Source organism: Pelodiscus sinensis, chromosome 33 (assembly GCF_049634645.1).
Source record: "Pelodiscus sinensis isolate JC-2024 chromosome 33, ASM4963464v1, whole genome shotgun sequence".
NCBI lineage: Eukaryota > Metazoa > Chordata > Testudines > Trionychidae > Pelodiscus > Pelodiscus sinensis.
Window position 1 is genome coordinate 2065969 of NC_134743.1, and position 22649 is coordinate 2088617.

Here is a 22649-nt window from a genome sequence, read left to right on the forward strand (position 1 = left end):
CCCAGGACACAGCTCCCCCTGCTGGCTGCTGAACAGCTCTCCCAGTTAAATGTGCAACTGCCCCAGAATGTCCAAGACTCCTTGGTGATCCCCCCCCCCCAGTGCACAGGGCATGAATCTTACTCACACGCAAGCCCCAATGCACCAAGAGGGGCCCCTGAAACGCCTCCGCTCTGCACAGGGGTCCGTCTGGGCCACTGGTCAGCCACGGAGCACTGACAGGATCCTGTCTGAGGATGGGTAGGCCCCACGCTGAGCCCTGCACCAGCCCAGGACATGTGCCAGGTGCTGCGCAGGCCCCAGGCCAGGTAGCGATTCATGGTTTGATTTAATCACGCATTAACTGCAATTAATTGGCAGCCCTCTTATGTATCTTACTGTCTTTGAAATAAATGCTCTGAACAGCAGCCTGCCCGCCTAGGCTTGACTGTCACCAGCCACCCCAGGCACTGCAAGACAGTTCAGCAGCCTTAGCTCCATGTCACAGATGGGGAAACTGAGGCACGGAGCAGGGAGAGGACTCACACACAGTCCCCCAGTAGGCCCAGGTCTTAAGTTAGGAATAGTCAGGTGTCGGGCATTCCAGACGCCCTTCACAACATGCTTTACTGAGGGTCATTCGCAGCCACCATCAACACATAGACTCATAGACTTTAAGGTCAGAAGGGACCATTATGATCATCTAGTCTCACCCCCCTGTACAGTGCAGGCCACAGAATCTCACCCACCCCTCCCAGAATAATCCTCTCACCTATATCTCAGATATTGAAGCCTTCAAATACTTTGAAGGCCCTAAGATGCAGAGAATCCTCCAGCTGTAATCTGTGCCCAATGCTACAGAGGAAGGCGAAAAACCTCCAGGGCCTCTGCCAATCTACCCTGGAGGAAAATTCCTTCCCGACCCCAAATATGGCGATCAGCTAAACCCTGAGCATGTGGGCAAGACTCACCAGCCAGACACCCAGAAATTCTCTATAGTAACTCCTATCATCCCTCCATTGACCTATTTCCCACATGCCCAACTCCATCCAGCAAACCACAGCAAAAGGGCCAGTCTGCTATTCCTTCCCGGACCAGAGAGACTTTCTGGCAGGTCCCAGCTGCCAGGGACGAGCGTGGTGTGTCTGTCTGTCCCAGCTGCCAGGGACGAGCGTGGTGTGTCTGTCTGTCCCAGCTGCCAGGGACGAGCGTGGTGTGTCTGTCTGTCCCAGCTGCCAGGGACGAGCGTGGTGTGTCTGTCTGTCCCAGCTGCCAGGGACGAGTGTGGTGTGTCTGTCTGTCCCAGCTACATGAGCGTGGTGTGTCTGTCTGTCCCTGCTGGCAGGAATGAGCATGTTGAAGCAGGGCAGGACAGAAATTGCTCTTCGATTCTGTCTCACACTCAGATCCAGAGGGGTGGGAGTGACACATTTTCTTTTTATTTTTCAAGCTTTCAGACCAGACTCCCCCCACACACACCCCATCTGGATGTCCCTCTTTCAGGCGTCCCAGGCCTTTCCGGGAGGGCAGGTGGCCAAGATATTTCGCTCCCTAGCCGGTGAAGTTGTCCACCAGATGCTTCTGAGGCCATTTGCCCAGCCCTTGGGCGGTCAGGTGAGCGAAGAACCGTCCCTTGGCGCTCTGGTAAGATGCCGCCTGGGCCTAAAGAGGGGGAGAGAATCAGGCTGTGACCTGGCCAAGGCACCGCAGAGCTACCAGACTCCTGAGCAAAGAGGTTTAGGTCTCACCTAGGTCAGAACCAGCGCCATGTCCGGGGGGGAGGGGGCACAGAGCTGGGGAAGTGATCGGGCTAACGTCACATGCAGAGTTAGGGGCAGGCATGGGGACAACACACAGGAGTCCTGCTGCCCCTCAGCCCCTCTTCCTGTAACCACTAGACCCCGCTCCCCTCCCGGAGCCTGGCATAGACCCCAGGAGGGCTGGCTCCCACCATGTTTCCCGTCCATCCCTCGCCCTGCAGCACCCAACCTTGGCTTGGTGGTAAGTGGGCAGCGCCAGCAGGTCACTCCTGTGCATGGCCTGCGCCACCTGTCGGAAGCAGCACAGCATAGCCAGCTTGCAGATCCGGCTCCGGCTGGCCTGGCCCTCCAGGGCAGGGTCTCTAGGGGAGGAAGGAGATGCTCAGCGGGGGCTTGGGCAGCTGCAGACCCCCTGCCTGCCGCCGTTCTCCCCCGCTGGGAAGGGAGCCGCTGGCTTGGGCCACCCCTGGGCTGGGGCGGCTTGGAGCTGTGGCTGCAGTGGAGGGGGACCAGGCTCCAGTGCCCATTTCCGGCACCCCGAGCTCCAGGGGGGACAGGTTTGGCGGGGGAGGGCCCAGAGGGGGGGTGCTGCAGGAGGAAGACACGCCCCCCCCCCCCAGAACTGTGCCCAAGGGGGATCACAGCAGAGGAACCGGGTTTCAGGAAGCAGCAACCCCCACCCCGTCCCCCACCCCATGGGCAGTGCTGCCCCTACAGGACCAGCCAGGAGGTGTGGGAGACCCAGGGGAGCCCTGCCCCCTACTCACTTCAGCACGGTCAGGCCAGTGGTGCCATCCACCCACTGGGGCGCGGCGTCCCCACGGCACCAGCTGAGGCTCAGCCTGGGGCTCTCGGCGCTGGGGCGGAGCTGGCTGAGGCTGGGCCCCAGGAAGAAGCAGGCCTGATGCTGGGCGTAAGGGGCTGGCAGCCCCGCCTCCGGGCCCAGCTGCAGCCGCTTGTTGATGACCCAGTCCAGGGCGGGCTGGGCGGGGCCAGAGTCCGCTGGGCAGGGGGAGGAGAGAGGCAGCTGCAGGGCCACTGCTGTGTGGCCTTTCCAAGCTACCAAGCCCCCCAGCTGAGCCCCGGCCCCCCCCAGCCTTCTGCTGAGCCCCCTCCCCGCTCCCCCCACATAGCCCCCTGCTGAGCCCCCATCCCGCTCCCCCCACATAGCCCCCTGCTGAGCCCCCATCCCGCTCCCCCCACATAGCCCCCTGCTGAGCCCCCATCCCGCTCCCCCCACACAGCCCCCTGCTGAGCCCCCTCCCCGCTCCCCCCACACAGCCCCCTGCTGAACCCCCATCCCGCTCCCCCCACATAGCCCCCTGCTGAGCCCCCATCCCGCTCCCCCCACATAGCCCCCTGCTGAGCCCCCTCCCCGCTCCCCCCACACAGCCCCCTGCTGAGCCCCCATCCCGCTCCCCCCACATAGCCCCCTGCTGAGTCCCCATCCCGCTCCCCCCACACAGCCCCCTGCTGAGCCCCCTCCCCGCTCCCCCCACACAGCCCCCTGCTGAGCCCCCATCCCGCTCCCCCCACACAGCCCCCTGCTGAGCCCCCTCCCCGCTCCCCCCACACAGCCCCCTGCTGAACCCCCATCCCGCTCCCCCCACACAGCCCCCTGCTGAACCCCCATCCCGCTCCCCCCACACAGCCCCCTGCTGAACCCCCATCCCGCTCCCCCCACATAGCCCCCTGCTGAGCCCCCATCCCGCTCCCCCCACATAGCCCCCTGCTGAGCCCCCTCCCCGCTCCCCCCACACAGCCCCCTGCTGAGCCCCCATCCCGCTCCCCCCACATAGCCCCCTGCTGAGTCCCCATCCCGCTCCCCCCACACAGCCCCCTGCTGAGCCCCCATCCCGCTCCCCCCACACAGCTCCCTGCTGAGCCCCCGTCCCGCTCCCCCCACACAGCCCCCTGCTGAGCCCCCATCCCGCTCCCCCCACACAGCCCCCTGCTGAACCCCCATCCCGCTCCCCCCACACAGCCCCCTGCTGAACCCCCATCCCGCTCCCCCCACACAGCCCCCTGCTGAGCCCCCATCCCGCTCCCCCCACATAGCCCCCTGCTGAGCCCCCATCCCACTCCCCCCACATAGCCCCCTGCTGAACCCCCATCCCGCTCCCCCCACATAGCCCCCTGCTGAGCCCCCATCCCGCTCCCCCCACACAGCCCCCTGCTGAGCCCCCATCCCGCTCCCCCCACACAGCCCCCTGCTGAGCCCCCTCCCCGCTCCCCCCACACAGCCCCCTGCTGAGCCCCCTCCCCGCTCCCCCCACACAGCCCCCTGCTGAGCCCCCATCCCGCTCCCCCCACATAGCCCCCTGCTGAACCCCCATCCCGCTCCCCCCACATAGCCCCCTGCTGAACCCCCATCCCGCTCCCCCCACACAGCCCCCTGCTGAGCCCCCATCCCGCTCCCCCCACACAGCCCCCTGCTGAACCCCCATCCCGCTCCCCCCACATAGCCCCCTGCTGAGCCCCCATCCCGCTCCCCCCACACAGCCCCCTGCTGAGCCTCCACCCCGCTCCCCCCACACAGCCCCCGCTGAGCCCCCACCCTGCTCCCCCCACATAGCCCCCTGCTGAACCCCCATCCAGCTCCCCCCACATAGCCCCCTGCTGAGCCCCCATCCCGCTCCCCCCACATAGCCCCCTGCTGAGCCCCCATCCCGCTCCCCCCACATAGCCCCCTGCTGAGCCCCCACCCCGCTCCCCCCACACAGCCCCCTGCTTGAGCCCCCATCCCGCTCCCCCCACACAGCCCCCTGCTGAGCCCCCATCCCGCTCCCCCCACATAGCCCCCTGCTGAGCCCCCATCCCGCTCCCCCCACATAGCCCCCTGCTGAGCCCCCACCCCGCTCCCCCCACATAGCCCCCTGCTGAGCCCCCATCCCGCTCCCCCCACATAGCCCCCTGCTGAACCCCCACCCCGCATAGCCCCCTGCTGAGCCCCCATCCCACTCCCCCCACATAGCCCCCTGCTGAACCCCCACCCCGCATAGCCCCCTGCTGAGCCCCCATCCCACTCCCCCCACATAGCCCCCTGCTGAGCCCCCATCCCGCTCCCCCCACATAGCCCCCTGCTGAACCCCCACCCCGCTCCCCCCACATAGCCCCCTGCTGAACCCCCATCCCGCTCCCCCCACATAGCCCCCTGCTGAACCCCCATCCCGCTCCCCCCACATAGCCCCCTGCTGAGCCCCCATCCCGCTCCCCCCACATAGCCCCCTGCTGAACCCCCATCCCGCTCCCCCCACATAGCCCCCTGCTGAACCCCCATCCCACTCCCGCCACATAGCCCCCTGCTGAACTCCCATCCCACTCCCCCCACATAGCCCCCTGCTGAACCCCCACCCCGCATAGCCCCCTGCTGAACCCCCACCCCGCATAGCCCCCTGCTGAACCCCCATCCCGCTCCCCCCACATAGCCCCCTGCTGAGCCCCCATCCCGCTCCCCCCACATAGCCCCCTGCTGAACCCCCACCCCGCATAGCCCCGTGCTGAACCCCCATCCCGCTCCCCCCACACAGCCCCCTGCTGAACCCCCATCCCACTCCCCCCACACAGCCCCCTGCTGAACCCCCATCCCACTCCCCCCACATAGCCCCCTGCTGAACCCCCACCCCGCATAGCCCCCTGCTGAACCCCCATCCCGCTCCCCCCACATAGCCCCCTGCTGAGCCCCCATCCCGCTCCCCCCACATAGCCCCCTGCTGAACCCCCACCCCGCATAGCCCCGTGCTGAACCCCCATCCCGCTCCCCCCACATAGCCCCCTGCTGAACCCCCATCCCGCTCCCCCCACACAGCCCCCTGCTGAACCCCCATCCCACTCCCCCCACACAGCCCCCTGCTGAACCCCCATCCCGCATAGCCCCCTGCTGAACCCCCACCCCGCATAGCCCCCTGCTGAGCCCCCATCCCGCTCCCCCCACATAGCCCCCTGCTGAACCCCCATCCCGCTCCCCCCACACAGCCCCCTGCTGAGCCCCCACCCCTGCCCACATGTCTCACCTAGGATGATGCTCGAGAGGTACAGGGGCTCCAGGAAGTGGCTGAGGAGCGCCCCCTGCAGGCCCAGCACGCTCCAACGGCTCAGCTTGTCACTGCCGGAGGCGCAGCAGACGCGGGAAGCCAGCACGCTGGGGGGGCAGCTGTGGATGGATCCCAGCAGGCCCTTGGCGTGGATGTAGAGCCTGATGGATGGATTCCTCCCAGGGAACAGGATGCTGCAGGGGGCAGGGCGGGGGATGGGCACTGTGGGTCATGGGGGGCAGGGGACAGGAGCACCAGGCCCGGGGCAGCTTGGGATTTATTTTAAGTCACAGCCACTAGAAAGAAGGCTGATTTTTGGGGAGAAAAAATCAACGGCCTCCAGCCCCACCCCTCTGCCCCACAGCAGCACTGCCCCACATCTCTGCCTCCAGCTCCTGCCCCCCAGCAGCAGCCAATGTCTCTGAACCCCCTGTCCCACAGCAGCACTGCCACACACGTCTGCCACCCAGCCCTGCCCCCCAGAAGCACCCTCTGCACTGACCCACATCTCTGGCCCAAAGCCCCACCTCTCTCCCACCGGCAGCCACCCCCCAGCGCCAAAACATGTCTCTGTCTCCAGCAGCCCCTCACTCTCCAAAGCACTGTTCCCCTGCACTGCCCCACACATGTCCACCCCACCCCTTGGCCCCACATCTCTGCTCCACCACCCAGTACTGCCCCTCAGATCCACCCACCAGCCCTGCCGCACCCTAGCTTTTTCCCCAGCTCTACCAATCCCCACGGCCCCACAGCACCACCCTGTCCCTGCTCCCAGATCTGCCCCACTCTTGTGCTTCCCTCGCCACCCTGTTGACCACAGGCCTGCTCCCTGCCCGTCCCCCGCACCTGTGTCTCACAGCACGGCCCTGCCACTCCCCAGTCCTGCCCCACCCCTCAGGCCCTTTTCCCTGCCTCCCCCACTCACGGGGCGGTCTCCGAGGCCCCCGTGGGCATGCAGTTCAGGTAGAGGTGCACAAAGACCTTGGGCTTGAGCGCCAGCAGCCCCCCGCCTGCCGCGGGCTGGAAGATGCATTTCCCCTGCTCCGCCGGGTGCTCCAGCCTGTCCCACAGCAGCAGCTGTTTGTACAGGTACCTGCTTAGGGGCAGAGATCCCCCGTCACAGCCAGGACCAGACCCACAAGAGCTCAGAGCCCCGCCCTCCAGCACCTGCCTGTGTGTGCCCCCAAACCTGGAACCAATCGCTCCTCCTGCCCCATCCACGTTAGACTCCCCCAGCCCCTGCCCATATAATCCTGACTCGGCCTCAAGGCCCAGATGTCTTCCCGCCCCCTCTTCCCCCTGGCACCAAAACCCTAGAATTGACACTAGGTGCAGATCACACCTCCCTGCCCCATTGCCAGGCCCAGACCTCGCACGCTCTTGTGATCACACCCTGTCCCATTGCCAGGCCCAGACCTCGCACGCTCTTGTGATCACACCCTGCCCCATTTCCAGGCCCGGACCTCGCACGCTCTTGTGATCACACCCTGCCCCACTGGCAGGCCCAGACCTCGCACGCTCTTGTGATCACACCCTGCCCCACTGGCAGGCCCAGACCTCGCACGCTCTTGTGATCACACCCTGCCCCACTGGCCAGGTTACACAAGCAGCAGCATTCCCCTCCCCAAGCCCTCCGTAGAAAACCCACAGGCAAACAGAAGACCAGGGTCCTCCCCATCCCTGCCTATTTAAAAGCGAGCACCTGCCTTCCCAACTTCTCCCACAGGGCACCAAGCCCACCGAACACCCTCAGTTCCTCTCCTCCCCCAGGACCCCTCTCCCCTGCCCCGACAGGGCCCAGGAGGGCAGCCAGGAGGGAAGGGGTGAGCAGTACAATAGAGTCAGACCAGGCACATTCCTGGGTTCTATCCTCAGCTCTGGGAGGGCAGTGGGGTCTAGTGGTTAGAGCAGGAGGGGCTGCTATCCCCAGATCTGAGAGAGGAATGGAATCTAATGGTTGGCGGGGGTGTGGGGACCCAGGACACTTGGGTTCCATCCTCAGCTCTGGGAGTGGAGTCTAGTGGTTAGAGTGGGAGGGGAGGGTCTGACTATGGGAAGGACAGAGTCTCCTAATACAACTACTGGGCCCCTCCCTGGTATAGGCTGGCTCCTCCAGACCCATTGGCCGTCCCCGGCCCCATTACTAGCCCAGTCCCAGGCACATCTCACCTCCGCAGTGCCCGGCGAGCCATCACCAGGCCGTGCATGTCATGGAGCCGCCGCCCACTGAATTCCAGCCAGCCGCCGTAGCAGGTATCGCCGGCGCCCAGCGCCACCAGCTCAAACCGCCTCCTGCAGCCCTGCTGGGCGTCCACCACCTCTGCCGGGAGACGCACAGTGCAGGGCGAGGAGGCAGCAGGGCCAGGGATGACCTGCCCTCATCTCTGCTCCAGCCCCAAACTACAGCGAATCCTCCAGGTTAGTAATCAGAGGAGGGGGCTGGGGGCCTGGACCCTTGGGTTGTAGGCCCAGCTCAGGGAAGGGAGGGGGCGGGAGCTGGGAGCTCCGACTTCAGCAGCGTAGCCAAGTCTCCTGAGACGACCAAGCTGTGCAGCTGTTCAAAACAGCATTTCAAAGAGGGCAAATTTCCTAGCTCATTCCCTCTCCGGCGGGGAACAGAACCCAGGAGTCCTGGCTCCACCCACCAGAGAACGCACCAGGCACCCCACACTGCGGAGGACTGTCTGCAGTCCACTGACCCCACGCCCACCCACCAGAGAACGCACCAGGCACCCCACACTGTGGAGGACTGTCTGCAGTCCACTGACCCCACGCCCACCCACCAGAGAACGCACCAGGCACCCCACACTGCGGAGGACTGTCTGCAGTCCACTGACCCCACGCCCACCCACCAGAGAACGCACCAGGCACCCCACACTGCGGAGGACTGTCTGCGGTCCACTGACCCCACGCCCACCCACCAGAGAACGCACCAGGCACCCCACACTGCGGAGGACTGTCTGCGGTCCACTGACCCCACGCCCACCCACCAGAGAACGCACCAGGAACCCCACACTACGGAGGACTGTCTGCAGTCCACTGACCCCACGCCCACCCACCAGAGAACGCACCAGGCACCCCACGCTGCGGAGGACTGTCTGCAGTCCACTGACCCCACGCCCACCCACCAGAGAACGCACCAGGCACCCCACACTGCGGAGGACTGTCTGCGGTCCACTGACCCCACGCCCACCCACCAGAGAACGCACCAGGAACCCCACACTACGGAGGACTGTCTGCAGTCCACTGACCCCACGCCCACCCACCAGAGAACGCACCAGGCACCCCACACAGAGGAGGACTGTCTGCAGTCCTCTGACCCCACGCCCACCCACCAGAGAACGCACCAGGCACCCCACACTGCGGAGGACTGTCTGCAGTCCACTGACCCCACGCCCACCCACCAGAGAACGCACCAGGAACCCCACACTACGGAGGACTGTCTGCAGTCCTCTGACCCCACGCCCACCCACCAGAGAACGCACCAGGCACCCCACGCTGTGGAGGACTGTCTGCAGTCCTCTGACCCCACGCCCACCCACCAGAGAACGCACCAGGCACCCCACACTGCGGAGGACTGTCTGCAGTCCACTGACCCCACGCCCACCCACCAGAGAACGCACCAGGAACCCCACACTGCGGAGGACTGTCTGCAGTCCACTGACCCCACGCCCACCCACCAGAGAACGCACCAGGAACCCCACACAGAGGAGGACTGTCTGCAGTCCACTGACCCCACGCCCACCCACCAGAGAACGCACCAGGCACCCCACCCTGCGGAGGACTGTCTGCAGTCCACTGACCCCACGCCCACCCACCAGAGAACGCACCAGGAACCCCACACAGAGGAGGACTGTCTGCGGTCCACTGACCCCACGCCCACCCACCAGTGCCGAGCACAGCGCTGTCCGGGTCCAGCCAAGGCCGCAGGCAGAGCGGGTCAGCCACCTGCTGCCGGGCAGCATCTGCTCAAGGGGTTTATTCAAGGCACGGGGGAAGTGAGAACTCCCCTGGGCGCCACCCAACCCTGAGGGGACGTGAGGTGGGGGCAGCCAGCTCCTCACCTCGCTCCAGCAGGAAGGCTGCCAGGCTGCTCTTACAGCTCCGGTACTGCGGGTCGGCCGCCAGGAGCCAGTCAAAGGTGTCGCTGGTGAGGGCCGCGCACTGAGTCACGTCGGGGGACACGGTTTCTGGAGTGAGGGGGGAGGAAAGTGAAGAGAGCACATCCGGCCCCTGGGCATCGAGGGGCTCAGCCCGGATGCTGCAGCAAGAGACCGCAGAGTGGGATCAGGACAGAGGCAACTGGTCAGAGTGGGCGGGGGCAGGCGACGGGGTCAGGGCGGGGGAGCGCACATGACGTGACGCCACGGTGACGTCCTCCGGACACAGCTCGGGCCCTGAGGCCGGGCCTGGCTACAGGCAGCAAGAGAAAAGGTCCCAACCTGCCGGCTGGGGAGGGGCACACCTTGTCTTAAGGAGCACCAGAGCTGCCCCCCCGCCCAGACTCTGGGGCTCTACTCCCGGCTCTGGAAGGGGCTTGGTGCCTAGTGGTTGGAGAAGGGCGGCACCGGGAACTAGACTCCTGGGTTTTGTTCCCAGCTTTGCCGCTAACTCCCAGCACTAGCTGGGGGGTCTTGCCCCCCCCCCACCTTGGGCTTTCTGGGCCAGCTTCCCACTGCTGCTCTCCTGGGAGTCACATACCCACTTACCAGGGCTCTGGGGGCGCTGGGTGTCCAGGCTGAGCAGCACCCTGGGGCTACCCTGGGGCCTGGTGCATCTTCTCGGGAACTGCCCCTCAGGAGGGTCACAGGGTGGAATCGGCACCAAGCAGGAATCTGCAGAGGGCACAGGCATCGGCATGGGAAGGGTCAGATACAGCCAGGAATCTCCCGCCTCAACCCTCTGCAGCCCTACCTCCCTTGTATACAACCTCCCCCGCCCCTCCGAACCCCCTCACACTGCCCCCTGCCTCCCTCATACAGAGCCACCCCGCCCCCCACACTGCCCGCTGCCTCCCTCATACAGACCCACCCCCGCCCCTCTGCACCCCACCCCCACACTGCCCCCTGCCTCCCTCATACACAACCACCCCGCCCCCCACACTGCCCTCTCCCTCCCTCATACAGAGCCACCCCTGCCCCCCACCCCGCCCTCCTGCCTCCCTCATACAGAGCCATCCCCACCCCTCTGCACCCCGCCCCCCACACTGCCCCCTGCCTCCCTCATACACAACCACCCCGCCCCCCACATTGCCCCTGCCTCCCTCATACAGGGCCACCCCCGCCCCTCTGCACCCCGCCCCCCACAGCCCCCTGCCTCCCTCATACAGAGCCACCCCTGCCCCCCACACTGCCCCCTGCCTCCCTCATACAGAGCCACCCCTGCCCCTCTGCACCCCGCCCCCCACACTGCTCTCCTGCCTCCCTCATACAGACCCACCCCCGCCCCTCTGCACCCCACCCCCACACTGCCCCCTGCCTCCCTCATACACAACCACCCCGCCCCCCACACTGCCCTCTCCCTCCCTCATACAGAGCCACCCCCCGCCCCTCTGCACCCCGCCCCCCACACTGCCCCCTGCCTCCCTCATACACAACCACCCCGCCCCCCACACTGCCCCCTGCCTCCTTCATACAGAGCCACCCCCGCCCCTCTGCACCCCGCCCCCCACACTGCCCCCTGCCTCCCTCATACACAACCACCCCGCCCCCCACACTGCCCCCTGCCTCCTTCATACAGAGCCACCCCCGCCCCTCTGCACCCCGCCCCCCACACTGCCCCCTGCCTCCCTCATACACAACCACCCCGCCCCCCACACTGCCCCCTGCCTCCTTCATACAGAGCCACCCCCGCCCCTCTGCACTCCGCCCCCCACACTGCCCCCTGCCTCCCTCATACAGAGCCATCCCCGCCCCTCTGCACCCCGGCCACCACACTGCCCCCTGCCTCCCTCATACACAACCACCCCGCCCCCCACACTGCCCCCTGCCTCCTTCATACAGAGCCACCCCCGCCCCTCTGCACCCCGGCCACCACACTGCCCCCTGCCTCCCTCATACAGAGCCACCCCCGCCCCTCTGCACCCCGCCCCCCACACTGCCCCCTGCCTCCCTCATACAGAGCCACCCCCACCCCTCTGCCTCCCTCATACACAGCCAGTCCCACCCCTCTGCACACCCCCACTGCATCCCTGCCTCCCTCAGACAGAGCGACCCGCACAACTCTGCACCACACTCCCACACCTCCCTCATACACAGCCACCCCCACCCTTCTGCACCCCACCCCCACCCCTCTGCACGCCTGCCTCCCTCCTACAGCCAGTCCCACCCCTCTGCACACCCCCACTGCATCCCTGCCTCCCTCATACACAGCCACCCCCACCCTTCTGCTGTGTGACAGGTGAGGGGGAGTGCAGCAGGCCCACTCTGCCTGCCCCCACCCCAGCAGACACACTCCAGCTCCAAGGGCCGTCCCTTTGCATCCCTAGAGCGACCTGCTGCCACTCCTGGGGGAGGGGCCTCCCCGATGCTCTGCCACGATGCGGGGTACAGACGGTGAGAGGGCAGAGCCCAAGGCCACCATGCACCTAGGACTCAGGACCGGCTTAATCCAGCCCCAATATTTGCTCAGCCCCACTCACCCCCACCAGCTGCCTCCTGCACTGCAGCATCCACTGGCCAGGAGGTGCAACCTGAAGAGCCGGGCAGGGGCCTCTCGGGCCCCGGGTCCTTCCCCTCCGAGTCCAGGCACTCCCCTGGGGGCGAGGGCTGTCTCCAGAGAGATGCCGCCAGCCGGCGTTTCTTGCAACCCTCGAGTGGAGCCCCCTCCATGCCAGCTGAAATGACAACCCAGCCGTGGGCCAGACAGCAGCAAGGGCGGGGGGGGAGGTTAGTAGCAGCCCAGGCTGAGATCAGCACTAGGGATGTGAACTGGCCTTTGTGCATGTGAACGTGTAACTGCTGGAAATTTTAGTGAGCAGTTACGTTTACACTGGGGGGTGGGGTCAGGAGCCAGTGCTCAGGGGAGCCGGCTTTTAAGAGGTATTTGGGGGAAGGATCAGAGATGTTGGGGGGTGAGGTGAGGACGGAAGGTATTTGGGAGCAAGGGGATAGGAAGGGCTGGAGGGACGTGGAAGTGAGAGATGTTTGGGGCCTAGGAGATGGGGAGGGGAGGGGAGGATGAGAGGTATGTGGAGACTGGAAGGTGCAGTGGTGGATCTGAGAGGAATTTGGAGAGCTAGGTCTTTGGGGCAGGGAGCTGGGATGTATTAGGAGCCTGGAAGGTAGGGGCAGGGGGCTGGGAGGTACTGAGGCAGGTGGGAGGCTGGGAGGTACTGGGGGCTGGAGAGGGAGGGCTGGAAAGGGGAAGGTGGGAGTATTGGGGACAGAAGGGGGGAGACTGAGAAACATTGGGGGCCAGAGTTAAATTGTGGTTACCTGGCTAATCGTATAGTGGATACAATTTGAATCGACTACACGATTAGTCGATAAGGGCTGCTCTGCAGAGCCCCAGAGGGGTAGCTGCTGGAGCCTGCTCGAGCTGGGACTGAGCTGCCGGGATCTTACTACATTGAAAATGCAGAGGCGCAGCGTCCCGGACCAGTGCGAGCCGGGACTGCTCGGTCCTGGCTCACGCTGTCCAGCAGCCTCTGCCCCCAGGGGCAGTCCTGTCCACCGTGAACAAGGGTTGCTTGGCGGCGGCAGGCTGTCACACCCCTCCCCACACACAGTTGGGGGAATGGGGGGCCAGAGGGGGGACAGAAGGAAGGGGAGGGTATTGGGGGTCTAGAGAGAGTCTGGCTCAGTGTATGGGGGAGCAGGAGGTATTGGGGGCTGGAAGGTGGTCTGGGGGCATATGGGGGCTGGAGGAGAGGTCGCTGGGGAGTTTGGGGGCCAGAGGGGGCAGAAGGAAGTCGGGGGGTACTGGAGGGCCAGAGGGGGTCTGGCTGGCGGCATGGGGGGGCCAGGAAGTATTGGGGGCTGGAGGGGAGCAAGAAGGTGGTCTGGATACATATGGGGGCCGGCCAGAGATATGGGGGACCGGAAGGGTGTCTGGGGTGGAGTGGGACCACAGGGGGTTTGGATGGGGGTACAGCAGTGGGGCTGGTGGGCAGGGGGCCAGAGGGGGTCTGGCTGGGGGTACAGAAGTGGGGCTGGGGGGCGGTGGGCAGAGGGGGGCTGGCTGGGGGTACAGCAGTGGGGCTGGGGGGCGGGGGGCAGAGGGGGGTGGCTGGGGGTACAGCAGTGGGGCTGGGGGGCGGGGGGCAGAGGGGGGCTGGCTGGGGGTACAGCAGTGGGGCTGGGGGCGGGGGGCAGAGGGGGGCTGGCTGGGGGTACAGCAGTGGGGCTGGGGGCGGGGGGCAGAAGGGGGTGGCTGGGGGTACAGCAGTGGGGCTGGGGGGCGGGGGGCAGAGGGGGGTGGCTGGGGGTACAGCAGTGGGGCTGGGGGGCGGGGGGCAGAGGGGGGCTGGCTGGGGGTACAGCAGTGGGGCTGGGGGCGGGGGGCAGAGGGGGGTGGCTGGGGGTACAGCAGTGGGGCTGGGGGGCGGGGGGCAGAGGGGGGCTGGCTGGGGGTAGGTACAGCAGTGGGGCTGGGGGGCGGGGGGCAGAGGGGGGCTGGCTGGGGGTACAGCAGTGGGGCTGGGGGGCGGGGGCAGAGGGGGGCTGGCTGGGGGTACAGCAGTGGGGCTAGGGGGCGGAGGGCAGAGGGGGGGTGGCTGGGGGTACAGCAGTGGGGCTGGGGGGCGGGGGGCAGAGGGGGGCTGGCTGGGGGTACAGCAGTGGGGCTGGGGGGCGGGGGGAAGAGGGAGGCTGGCTGGGGGTACAGCAGTGGGGCTGGGGGGCGGGGGGCAGAGGGGGGTGGCTGGGGGTACAGCAGTGGGGCTGGGGGGCGGGGAGCAGAGAGGGGTGGCTGGGGGTACAGCAGTGGGGCTGGGGGGCGGGGGGCAGAGGGGGGCTGGCTGGGGGTACAGCAGTGGGGCTGGGGGGCGGGGGGCAGAGGGGGGCTGGCTGGGGGTACAGCAGTGGGGCTGGGGGGCGGGGGGCAGAGGGGGGCTGGCTGGGGGTACAGCAGTGGGGCTGGGGGGCAGGGGGCAGAGGGGGGCTGGCTGGGGGTACAGCAGTGGGGCTGGGGGGCGGGGGGCAGAGGGGGGTGGCTGGGGGTACAGCAGTGGGGCTGGGGGCAGAGGGAGGCTGGCTGGGGGTACAGCAGTGGGGCTGGGGGGCGGGGGGCAGAGGGGGGCTGGCTGGGGGTACAGCAGTGGGGCTGGGGGGCGGGGGGCAGAGGGGGGCTGGCTGGGGGTACAGCAGTGGGGCTGGGGGGCGGGGGGCAGAGGGGGGCTGGCTGGGGGTACAGCAGTGGGGCTGGGGGGCGGGGAGCAGAGGGGGGCTGGCTGGGGGTACAGCAGTGGGGCTGGGAGGCGGGGGGCAGAGGGGGGCTGGCTGGGGGTACAGCAGTGGGGCTGGGGGGCGGGGGGCAGAGGGGGGCTGGCTGGGGGTACAGCAGTGGGGCTGGGGGGCGGGGGGCAGAGGGGGGCTGGCTGGGGGTACAGCAGTGGGGCTGGGGGGCGGGTGGCAGAGGGGGGTGGCTGGGGGTACAGCAGTGGGGCTGGGGGCAGAGGGGGGCTGGCTGGGGGTACAGCAGTGGGGCTGGGGGGCGGGGGGCAGAGGGGGGCTGGCTGGGGGTACAGCAGTGGGGCTGGGGAGCGGGGGGCAGAGGGGGGCTGGCTGGGGGTACAGCAGTGGGGCTGGGGGGCGGGGGGCAGAGGGGGGCTGGCTGGGGGTACAGCAGTGGGGCTGGGGGGCGGGGGGCAGAGGGGCGCTGGCTGGGGGTACAGCAGTGGGGCTGGGGGGCGGGGGGCAGAGGGCGGTGGCTGGGGGTACAGCAGTGGGGCTGGGGGCGGGGGGCAGAGGGGGGCTGGCTGGGGGTACAGCAGTGGGGCTGGGGGGCGGGGGGCAGAGGAGGGCTGGCTGGGGGTACAGCAGTGGGGCTGGGGGCGGGGGCAGAGGGGGGTGGCTGGGGGTACAGCAGTGGGGCTGGGGGGCGGGGGGCAGAGGGGGGTGGCTGGGGGTACAGCAGTGGGGCTGGGGGCAGAGGGGGGCTGGCTGGGGGTACAGCAGTGGGGCTGGGGGGCGGGGGGCAGAGGGGGGCTGGCTGGGGGTACAGCAGTGGGGCTGGGGGCGGGGGGCAGAGGGGGGTGGCTGGGGGTACAGCAGTGGGGCTGGGGGGCGGGGGGCAGAGGGGGGCTGGCTGGGGGTACAGCAGTGGGGCTGGGGGGCGGGGGCAGAGGGGGGCTGGCTGGGGGTACAGCAGTGGGGCTGGGGGGCGGAGGGCAGAGGGGGGGTGGCTGGGGGTACAGCAGTGGGGCTGGGGGGCGGGGGGCAGAGGGGCGCTGGCTGGGGGTACAGCAGTGGGGCTGGGGGGCGGGGGAAAGAGGGGGGCTGGCTGGGGGTACAGCAGTGGGGCTGGGGGGCGGGGGGCAGAGGGGGGTGGCTGGGGGTACAGCAGTGGGGCTGGGGGGCGGGGGGCAGAGGGGGGTGGCTGGGGGTACAGCAGTGGGGCTGGGGGGCGGGGGGCAGAGGGGGGCTGGCTGGGGGTACAGCAGTGGGGCTGGGGGGCGGGGGGCAGAGGGGGGCTGGCTGGGGGTACAGCAGTGGGGCTGGGGGCAGAGGGGGGCTGGCTGGGGGTACAGCAGTGGGGCTGGGGGGCGGGGGGCAGAGGGGGGTGGCTGGGGGTACAGCAGTGGGGCTGGGGGCAGAGGGGGGCTGGCTGGGGGTACAGCAGTGGGGCTGGGGGGCGGGGGGCAGAGGGGGGCTGGCTGGGGGTACAGCAGTGGGGCTGGGGGGCAGAGGGGGGTGGCTGGGGGTACAGCAGTGGGGCTGGGGGGCGGGGGGCAGAGGGGGGCTGGCTGGGGGTACAGCAGTGGGGCTGGGGGGCGGGGGGCAGAGGGGGGCTGGCTGGGGGTACAGCAGTGGGGCTGGGGGGCGGGGAGCAGAGGGGGGCTGGCTGGGGGTACAGCAGTGGGGCTGGGGGGCGGGGGGCAGAGGGGGGCTGGCTGGGGGTACAGCAGTGGGGCTGGGGGGCGGGGGGCAGAGGGGGGCTGGCTGGGGGTACAGCAGTGGGGCTGGGGGCAGAGGGGGGCTGGCTGGGGGTACAGCAGTGGGGCTGGGGGGCGGGGGGCAGAGGGGGGTGGCTGGGGGTACAGCAGTGGGGCTGGGGGCAGAGGGGGGCTGGCTGGGGGTACAGCAGTGGGGCTGGGGGGCGGGGGGCAGAGGGGGGCTGGCTGGGGGTACAGCAGTGGGGCTGGGGAGCGGGGGGCAGAGGGGGGCTGGCTGGGGGTACAGCAGTGGGGCTGGGGGGCGGGGGGCAGAGGGGGGCTGGCTGGGGGTACAGCAGTGGGGCTGGGGGGCGGGGGGCAGAGGGGCGCTGGCTGGGGGTACAGCAGTGGGGCTGGGGGGCGGGGGGCAGAGGGCGGTGGCTGGGGGTACAGCAGTGGGGCTGGGGGCGGGGGGCAGAGGGGGGCTGGCTGGGGGTACAGCAGTGGGGCTGGGGGGCGGGGGGCAGAGGAGGGCTGGCTGGGGGTACAGCAGTGGGGCTGGGGGGCGGGGGCAGAGGGGGGTGGCTGGGGGTACAGCAGTGGGGCTGGGGGGCGGGGGGCAGAGGGGGGTGGCTGGGGGTACAGCAGTGGGGCTGGGGGGCGGGGGGCAGAGGGGGGTGGCTGGGGGTACAGCAGTGGGGCTGGGGGGCGGGGGGCAGAGGGGGGCTGGCTGGGGGTACAGCAGTGGGGCTGGGGGCAGAGGGGGGCTGGCTGGGGGTACAGCAGTGGGGCTGGGGGGCGGGGGGCAGAGGGGGGTGGCTGGGGGTACAGCAGTGGGGCTGGGGGCAGAGGGGGGCTGGCTGGGGGTACAGCAGTGGGGCTGGGGGGCGGGGGGCAGAGGGGGGCTGGCTGGGGGTACAGCAGTGGGGCTGGGGGCAGAGGGGGGCTGGCTGGGGGTACAGCAGTGGGGCTGGGGGGCGGAGGGCAGAGGGGGGGTGGCTGGGGGTACAGCAGTGGGGCTGGGGGGCGGGGGGCAGAGGGGCGCTGGCTGGGGGTACAGCAGTGGGGCTGGGGGGCGGGGGAAAGAGGGGGGCTGGCTGGGGGTACAGCAGTGGGGCTGGGGGGCGGGGGGCAGAGGGGGGTGGCTGGGGGTACAGCAGTGGGGCTGGGGGGCGGGGGGCAGAGGGGGGTGGCTGGGGGTACAGCAGTGGGGCTGGGGGGCGGGGGGCACAGGGGGGCTGGCTGGGGGTACAGCAGTGGGGCTGGGGGGCGGGGGGCAGAGGGGGGCTGGCTGGGGGTACAGCAGTGGGGCTGGGGGCAGAGGGGGGCTGGCTGGGGGTACAGCAGTGGGGCTGGGGGGCGGGGGGCAGAGGGGGGTGGCTGGGGGTACAGCAGTGGGGCTGGGGGCAGAGGGGGGCTGGCTGGGGGTACAGCAGTGGGGCTGGGGGGCGGGGGGCAGAGGGGGGCTGGCTGGGGGTACAGCAGTGGGGCTGGGGGGCAGAGGGGGGTGGCTGGGGGTACAGCAGTGGGGCTGGGGGGCGGGGGGCAGAGGGGGGCTGGCTGGGGGTACAGCAGTGGGGCTGGGGGGCGGGGAGCAGAGGGGGGCTGGCTGGGGGTACAGCAGTGGGGCTGGGGGGCGGGGGGCAGAGGGGGGCTGGCTGGGGGTACAGCAGTGGGGCTGGGGGGCGGGGGGCAGAGGGGGGCTGGCTGGGGGTACAGCAGTGGGGCTGGGGGGCGGGGGGCAGAGGGGGGCTGGCTGGGGGTACAGCAGTGGGGCTGGGGGGCGGGGGGCAGAGGGGGGCTGGCTGGGGGTACAGCAGTGGGGCTGGGGGGCGGGGGGCAGAGGGGGGCTGGCTGGGGGTACAGCAGTGGGGCTGGGGGGCGGGGGGCAGAGGGGGGCTGGCTGGGGGTACAGCAGTGGGGCTGGGGGCAGAGGGGGGCTGGCTGGGGGTACAGCAGTGGGGCTGGGGGGTGGGGGGCAGAGGAGGGCTGGCTGGGGGTACAGCAGTGGGGCTGGGGGGCGGGGGCAGAGGGGGGTGGCTGGGGGTACAGCAGTGGGGCTGGGAGGCGGGGGGCAGAGGGGGGTTGGCTGGGGGTACAGCAGTGGGGCTGGGGGCAGAGGGGGGCTGGCTGGGGGTACAGCAGTGGGGCTGGGGGGCGGGGGGCAGAGGGGGGCTGGCTGGGGGTACAGCAGTGGGGCTGGGGGGCGGGGGGCAGAGGGGGGTGGCTGGGGGTACAGCAGTGGGGCTGGGGGCAGAGGGGGGCTGGCTGGGGGTACAGCAGTGGGGCTGGGGGGCGGGGGGCAGAGGGGGGCTGGCTGGGGGTACAGCAGTGGGGCTGGGGGGCGGGGGGCAGAGGGGGGTGGCTGGGGGTACAGCAGTGGGGCTGGGGGGCGGGGGGCAGAGGGGGGCTGGCTGGGGGTACAGCAGTGGGGCTGGGGGGCGGGGGGCAGAGGGGGGCTGGCTGGGGGTACAGCAGTGGGGCTGGGGGGCGGGGGGCAGAGGGGGGTGGCTGGGGGTACAGCAGTGGGGCTGGGGGGCGGGGGGCAGAGGGGGGCTGGCTGGGGGTACAGCAGTGGGGCTGGGGGGCGGGGGGCAGAGGGGGGCTGGCTGGGGGTACAGCAGTGGGGCTGGGGGGCGGGGGGCAGAGGGGTGCTGGCTGGGGGTACAGCAGTGGGGCTGGGGGGCGGGGGGCAGAGGGGGGCTGGCTGGGGGTACAGCAGTGGGGCTGGGGGGCGGGGGGCAGAGGGGGGCTGGCTGGGGGTACAGCAGTGGGGCTGGGGGGCGGGGGGCAGAGGGGGGCTGGCTGGGGGTACAGCAGTGGGGCTGGGGGGCGGGGGGCAGAGGGGGGCTGGCTGGGGGTACAGCAGTGGGGCTGGGGGCAGAGGGGGGCTGGCTGGGGGTACAGCAGTGGGGCTGGGGGGCGGGGGGCAGAGGGGGGCTGGCTGGGGGTACAGCAGTGGGGCTGGGGGGCGGGGGGCAGAGGGGGGCTGGCTGGGGGTACAGCAGTGGGGCTGGGGGGCGGGGGGCAGAGGGCGGTGGCTGGGGGTACAGCAGTGGGGCTGGGGGCGGGGGGCAGAGGGGGGCTGGCTGGGGGTACAGCAGTGGGGCTGGGGGGCGGGGGGCAGAGGAGGGCTGGCTGGGGGTACAGCAGTGGGGCTGGGGGGCGGGGGGCAGAGGGGGGTGGCTGGGGGTACAGCAGTGGGGCTGGGGGGCTGGGGGCAGAGGGGGGTGGCTGGGGGTACAGCAGTGGGGCTGGGGGGCGGGGGGCAGAGGGGGGTGGCTGGGGGTACAGCAGTGGGGCTGGGGCAGAGGGGGGCTGGCTGGGGGTACAGCAGTGGGGCTGGGGGGCGGGGGGCAGAGGGGGGTGGCTGGGGGTACAGCTGTGGGGCTGGGGGCGGGGGGCAGAGGGGGGCTGGCTGGGGGTACAGCAGTGGGGCTGGGGGGCGGGGGGCAGAGGGGGGCTGGCTGGGGGTACAGCTGTGGGGCTGGGGGGCGGGGGGCAGAGGGGGCTGGCTGGGGGTACAGCTGTGGGGCTGGGGGGCGGGGGGCAGAGGGGGGCTGGCTGGGGGTACAGCTGTGGGGCTGGGGGGCGGGGGGCAGAGGGGGGCTGGCTGGGGGTACAGCAGTGGGGCTGGGGGGCGGGGGGCAGAGGGGGCTGGCTGGGGGTACAGCAGTGGGGCTGGGGGGCGGGGGGCAGAGGGGGGCTGGCTGGGGGTACAGCTGTGGGGCTGGGGGGCGGGGGGCAGAGGGGGGCTGGCTGGGGGTACAGCAGTGGGGCTGGGGGGCGGGGAGCAGAGGGGGGCTGGCTGGGGGTACAGCAGTGGGGCTGGGGGGCGGGGAGCAGAGGGGGGTGGCTGGGGGTACAGCAGTGGGGCTGGGGGGCGGGGGGCAGAGGGGGGCTGGCTGGGGGTACAGCAGTGGGGCTGGGGGGCGGGGGGCAGAGGGGGGTGGCTGGGGGTACAGCAGTGGGGCTGGGGGGCGGGGGGCAGAGGGGGGCTGGCTGGGGGTACAGCAGTGGGGCTGGGGGGCGGGGGGCAGAGGGGGGCTGGCTGGGGGTACAGCAGTGGGGCGGGGGGCAGAGGGGGGCAGAGGGGGGCTGGCTGGGGGTACAGCAGTGGGGCTGGGGGGCGGGGGGCAGAGGGGGGCTGGCTGGGGGTACAGCAGTGGGGCTGGGGGGCGGGGGGCAGAGGGGGCTGGCTGGGGGTACAGCAGTGGGGCTGGCGGGCAGGGGGCAGAGGGGGGCTGGCTGGGGGTACAGCAGTGGGGCTGGGGGGCGGGGGGCAGAGGGGGGCTGGCTGGGGGTACAGCAGTGGGGCTGGGGGGCGGGGGGCAGAGGGGGCTGGCTGGGGGTACAGCAGTGGGGCTGGCGGGCAGGGGGCAGAGGGGCGCTGGCTGGGGGTACAGCAGTGGGGCTGGGGGGCGGGGGGCAGAGGGGGCTGGCTGGGGGTACAGCAGTGGGGCTGGGGGGCGGGGGGCAGAGGGGGGCTGGCTGGGGGTACAGCAGTGGGGCTGGGGGGCGGGGGGCAGAGGGGGGCTGGCTGGGGGTACAGCAGTGGGGCTGGGGGGCGGGGGGCAGAGGGGGCTGGCTGGGGGTACAGCTGTGGGGCTGTGGGGCGGGGGGCAGAGGGGGGCTGGCTGGGGTACAGCAGTGGGGCTGGGGGGGCGGGGGGCAGAGGGGGGCTGGCTGGGGGTACAGCTGTGGGGCTGTGGGGCGGGGGGCAGAGGGGGGCTGGCTGGGGGTACAGCTGTGGGGCTGGGGGGCGGGGGGCAGAGGGGGGCTGGCTGGGGGTACAGCAGTGGGGCTGGGGGGCGGGGGGCAGAGGGGGGCTGGCTGGGGGTACAGCAGTGGGGCTGGGGGGCGGGGGGCAGAGGGGGGCTGGCTGGGGGTACAGCAGTGGGGCTGGGGGGCGGGGGGCAGAGGGGGGCTGGCTGGGGGTACAGCAGTGGGGCTGGGGGGCGGGGGGCAGAGGGGGGCTGGCTGGGGGTACAGCAGTGGGGCTGGGGGGCGGGGGGCAGAGGGGGGCTGGCTGGGGGTACAGCTGTGGGGCTGGGGGGCGGGGGGCAGAGGGGGGCTGGCTGGGGGTACAGCAGTGGGGCTGGGGGGCGGGGGGCAGAGGGGGGCTGGCTGGGGGTACAGCAGTGGGGCTGGGGGGCGGGGGGCAGAGGGGGGCTGGCTGGGGGTACAGCTGTGGGGCTGGGGGGCGGGGGGCAGAGGGGGGCTGGCTGGGGGTACAGCAGTGGGGCTGGGGGGCGGGGGGCAGAGGGGGGCTGGCTGGGGGTACAGCAGTGGGGCTGGGGGGCGGGGGGCAGAGGGGGGCTGGCTGGGGGTACAGCTGTGGGGCTGGGGGGCGGGGGGCAGAGGGGGGCTGGCTGGGGGTACAGCTGTGGGGCTGGGGGGCGGGGGGCTGGCTGGGGGAGTTGGGGGGGCTCAGCTGACCCCCGACACTTTTACCCTCCGGTCCGCAGGCTGCAGCCTCCACGTGGCAGTGGCACGTGCCGCTCCCGGCCCCGGGAGCCTCGAGGCCCCGCCCCTTCGCACTCGGCCAATAGGAAGGCGAGACAGATCCCCGAGTGTCTGAGCGATCCGAGCCTAAGAAGGAACCTCTCCCCTCCCCCTCCCCCTCCTCTTTCCCTTCCCCCTCCCCTTCCGCAGCTTTGGGCGGGAGCCGCAGTGACCCAGAGACCTCCCCTTGGGGTGCAGTGGGGGGGGGGGGGGGTTGCAGTGACCCAGAGACCTCCCCTTGGGGTGCAGTGGGGGGGGAGTTGCAGTGACCCAGAGACCTCCCCTTGGAGTGCAGGGGGGGAGTTGCAGTGACCCGGAGACCTCCCCTTGGGGTGC

The 22649-nt window shown here is 70.6% G+C and overlaps 1 protein-coding gene across 3 annotated transcripts; it reads right to left on the reverse strand.

Moving 5' to 3' along the window:
* Positions 1-1396: 1396 nt before the first annotated feature.
* Positions 1397-22413, reverse strand: LOC102455887 (adenosine deaminase domain-containing protein 2-like). Of its 3 annotated transcripts, none has more exons than XM_075914392.1 (10): positions 22263-22413; positions 12414-12608; positions 10483-10608; positions 9838-9963; positions 7943-8093; positions 6699-6866; positions 5753-5967; positions 2507-2741; positions 1969-2101; positions 1397-1641 (listed from the first exon to the last, which is right to left on the reverse strand). In XM_075914392.1, the coding sequence occupies exons 2-10, from the start codon at positions 12601-12603 to the stop codon at positions 1531-1533; spliced, it is 1455 nt and encodes a 484-aa protein (XP_075770507.1). In that variant the 5' UTR covers positions 12604-12608; positions 22263-22413; the 3' UTR covers positions 1397-1530. The 3 variants fall into 3 exon arrangements, with proteins under 3 accessions (XP_075770507.1, XP_075770505.1, XP_075770506.1); XM_075914390.1 differs by having other exon boundaries at positions 6699-6869; XM_075914391.1 differs by having other exon boundaries at positions 6699-6869; positions 22248-22269.
* Positions 22414-22649: the final 236 nt, after the last annotated feature.

Bases quoted from the DNA above. Each gene is read 5' to 3' on its own strand.
- LOC102455887 (XM_075914390.1), bottom strand. From the start codon at position 12,603: ATGGAGGGGGCTCCACTCGAGGGTTGCAAGAAACGCCGGCTGGCGGCA. The intron at 9,964-10,482 runs GTAAGTGGGTAT...CCCTCACTCCAG, and splicing joins CCAGCGCCCCCAGAGCCCTG to AAACCGTGTCCCCCGACGTG. The intron at 5,968-6,698 runs GTGAGTGGGGGA...TGCCCCCTGCAG, and splicing joins GGGGCCTCGGAGACCGCCCC to CATCCTGTTCCCTGGGAGGA.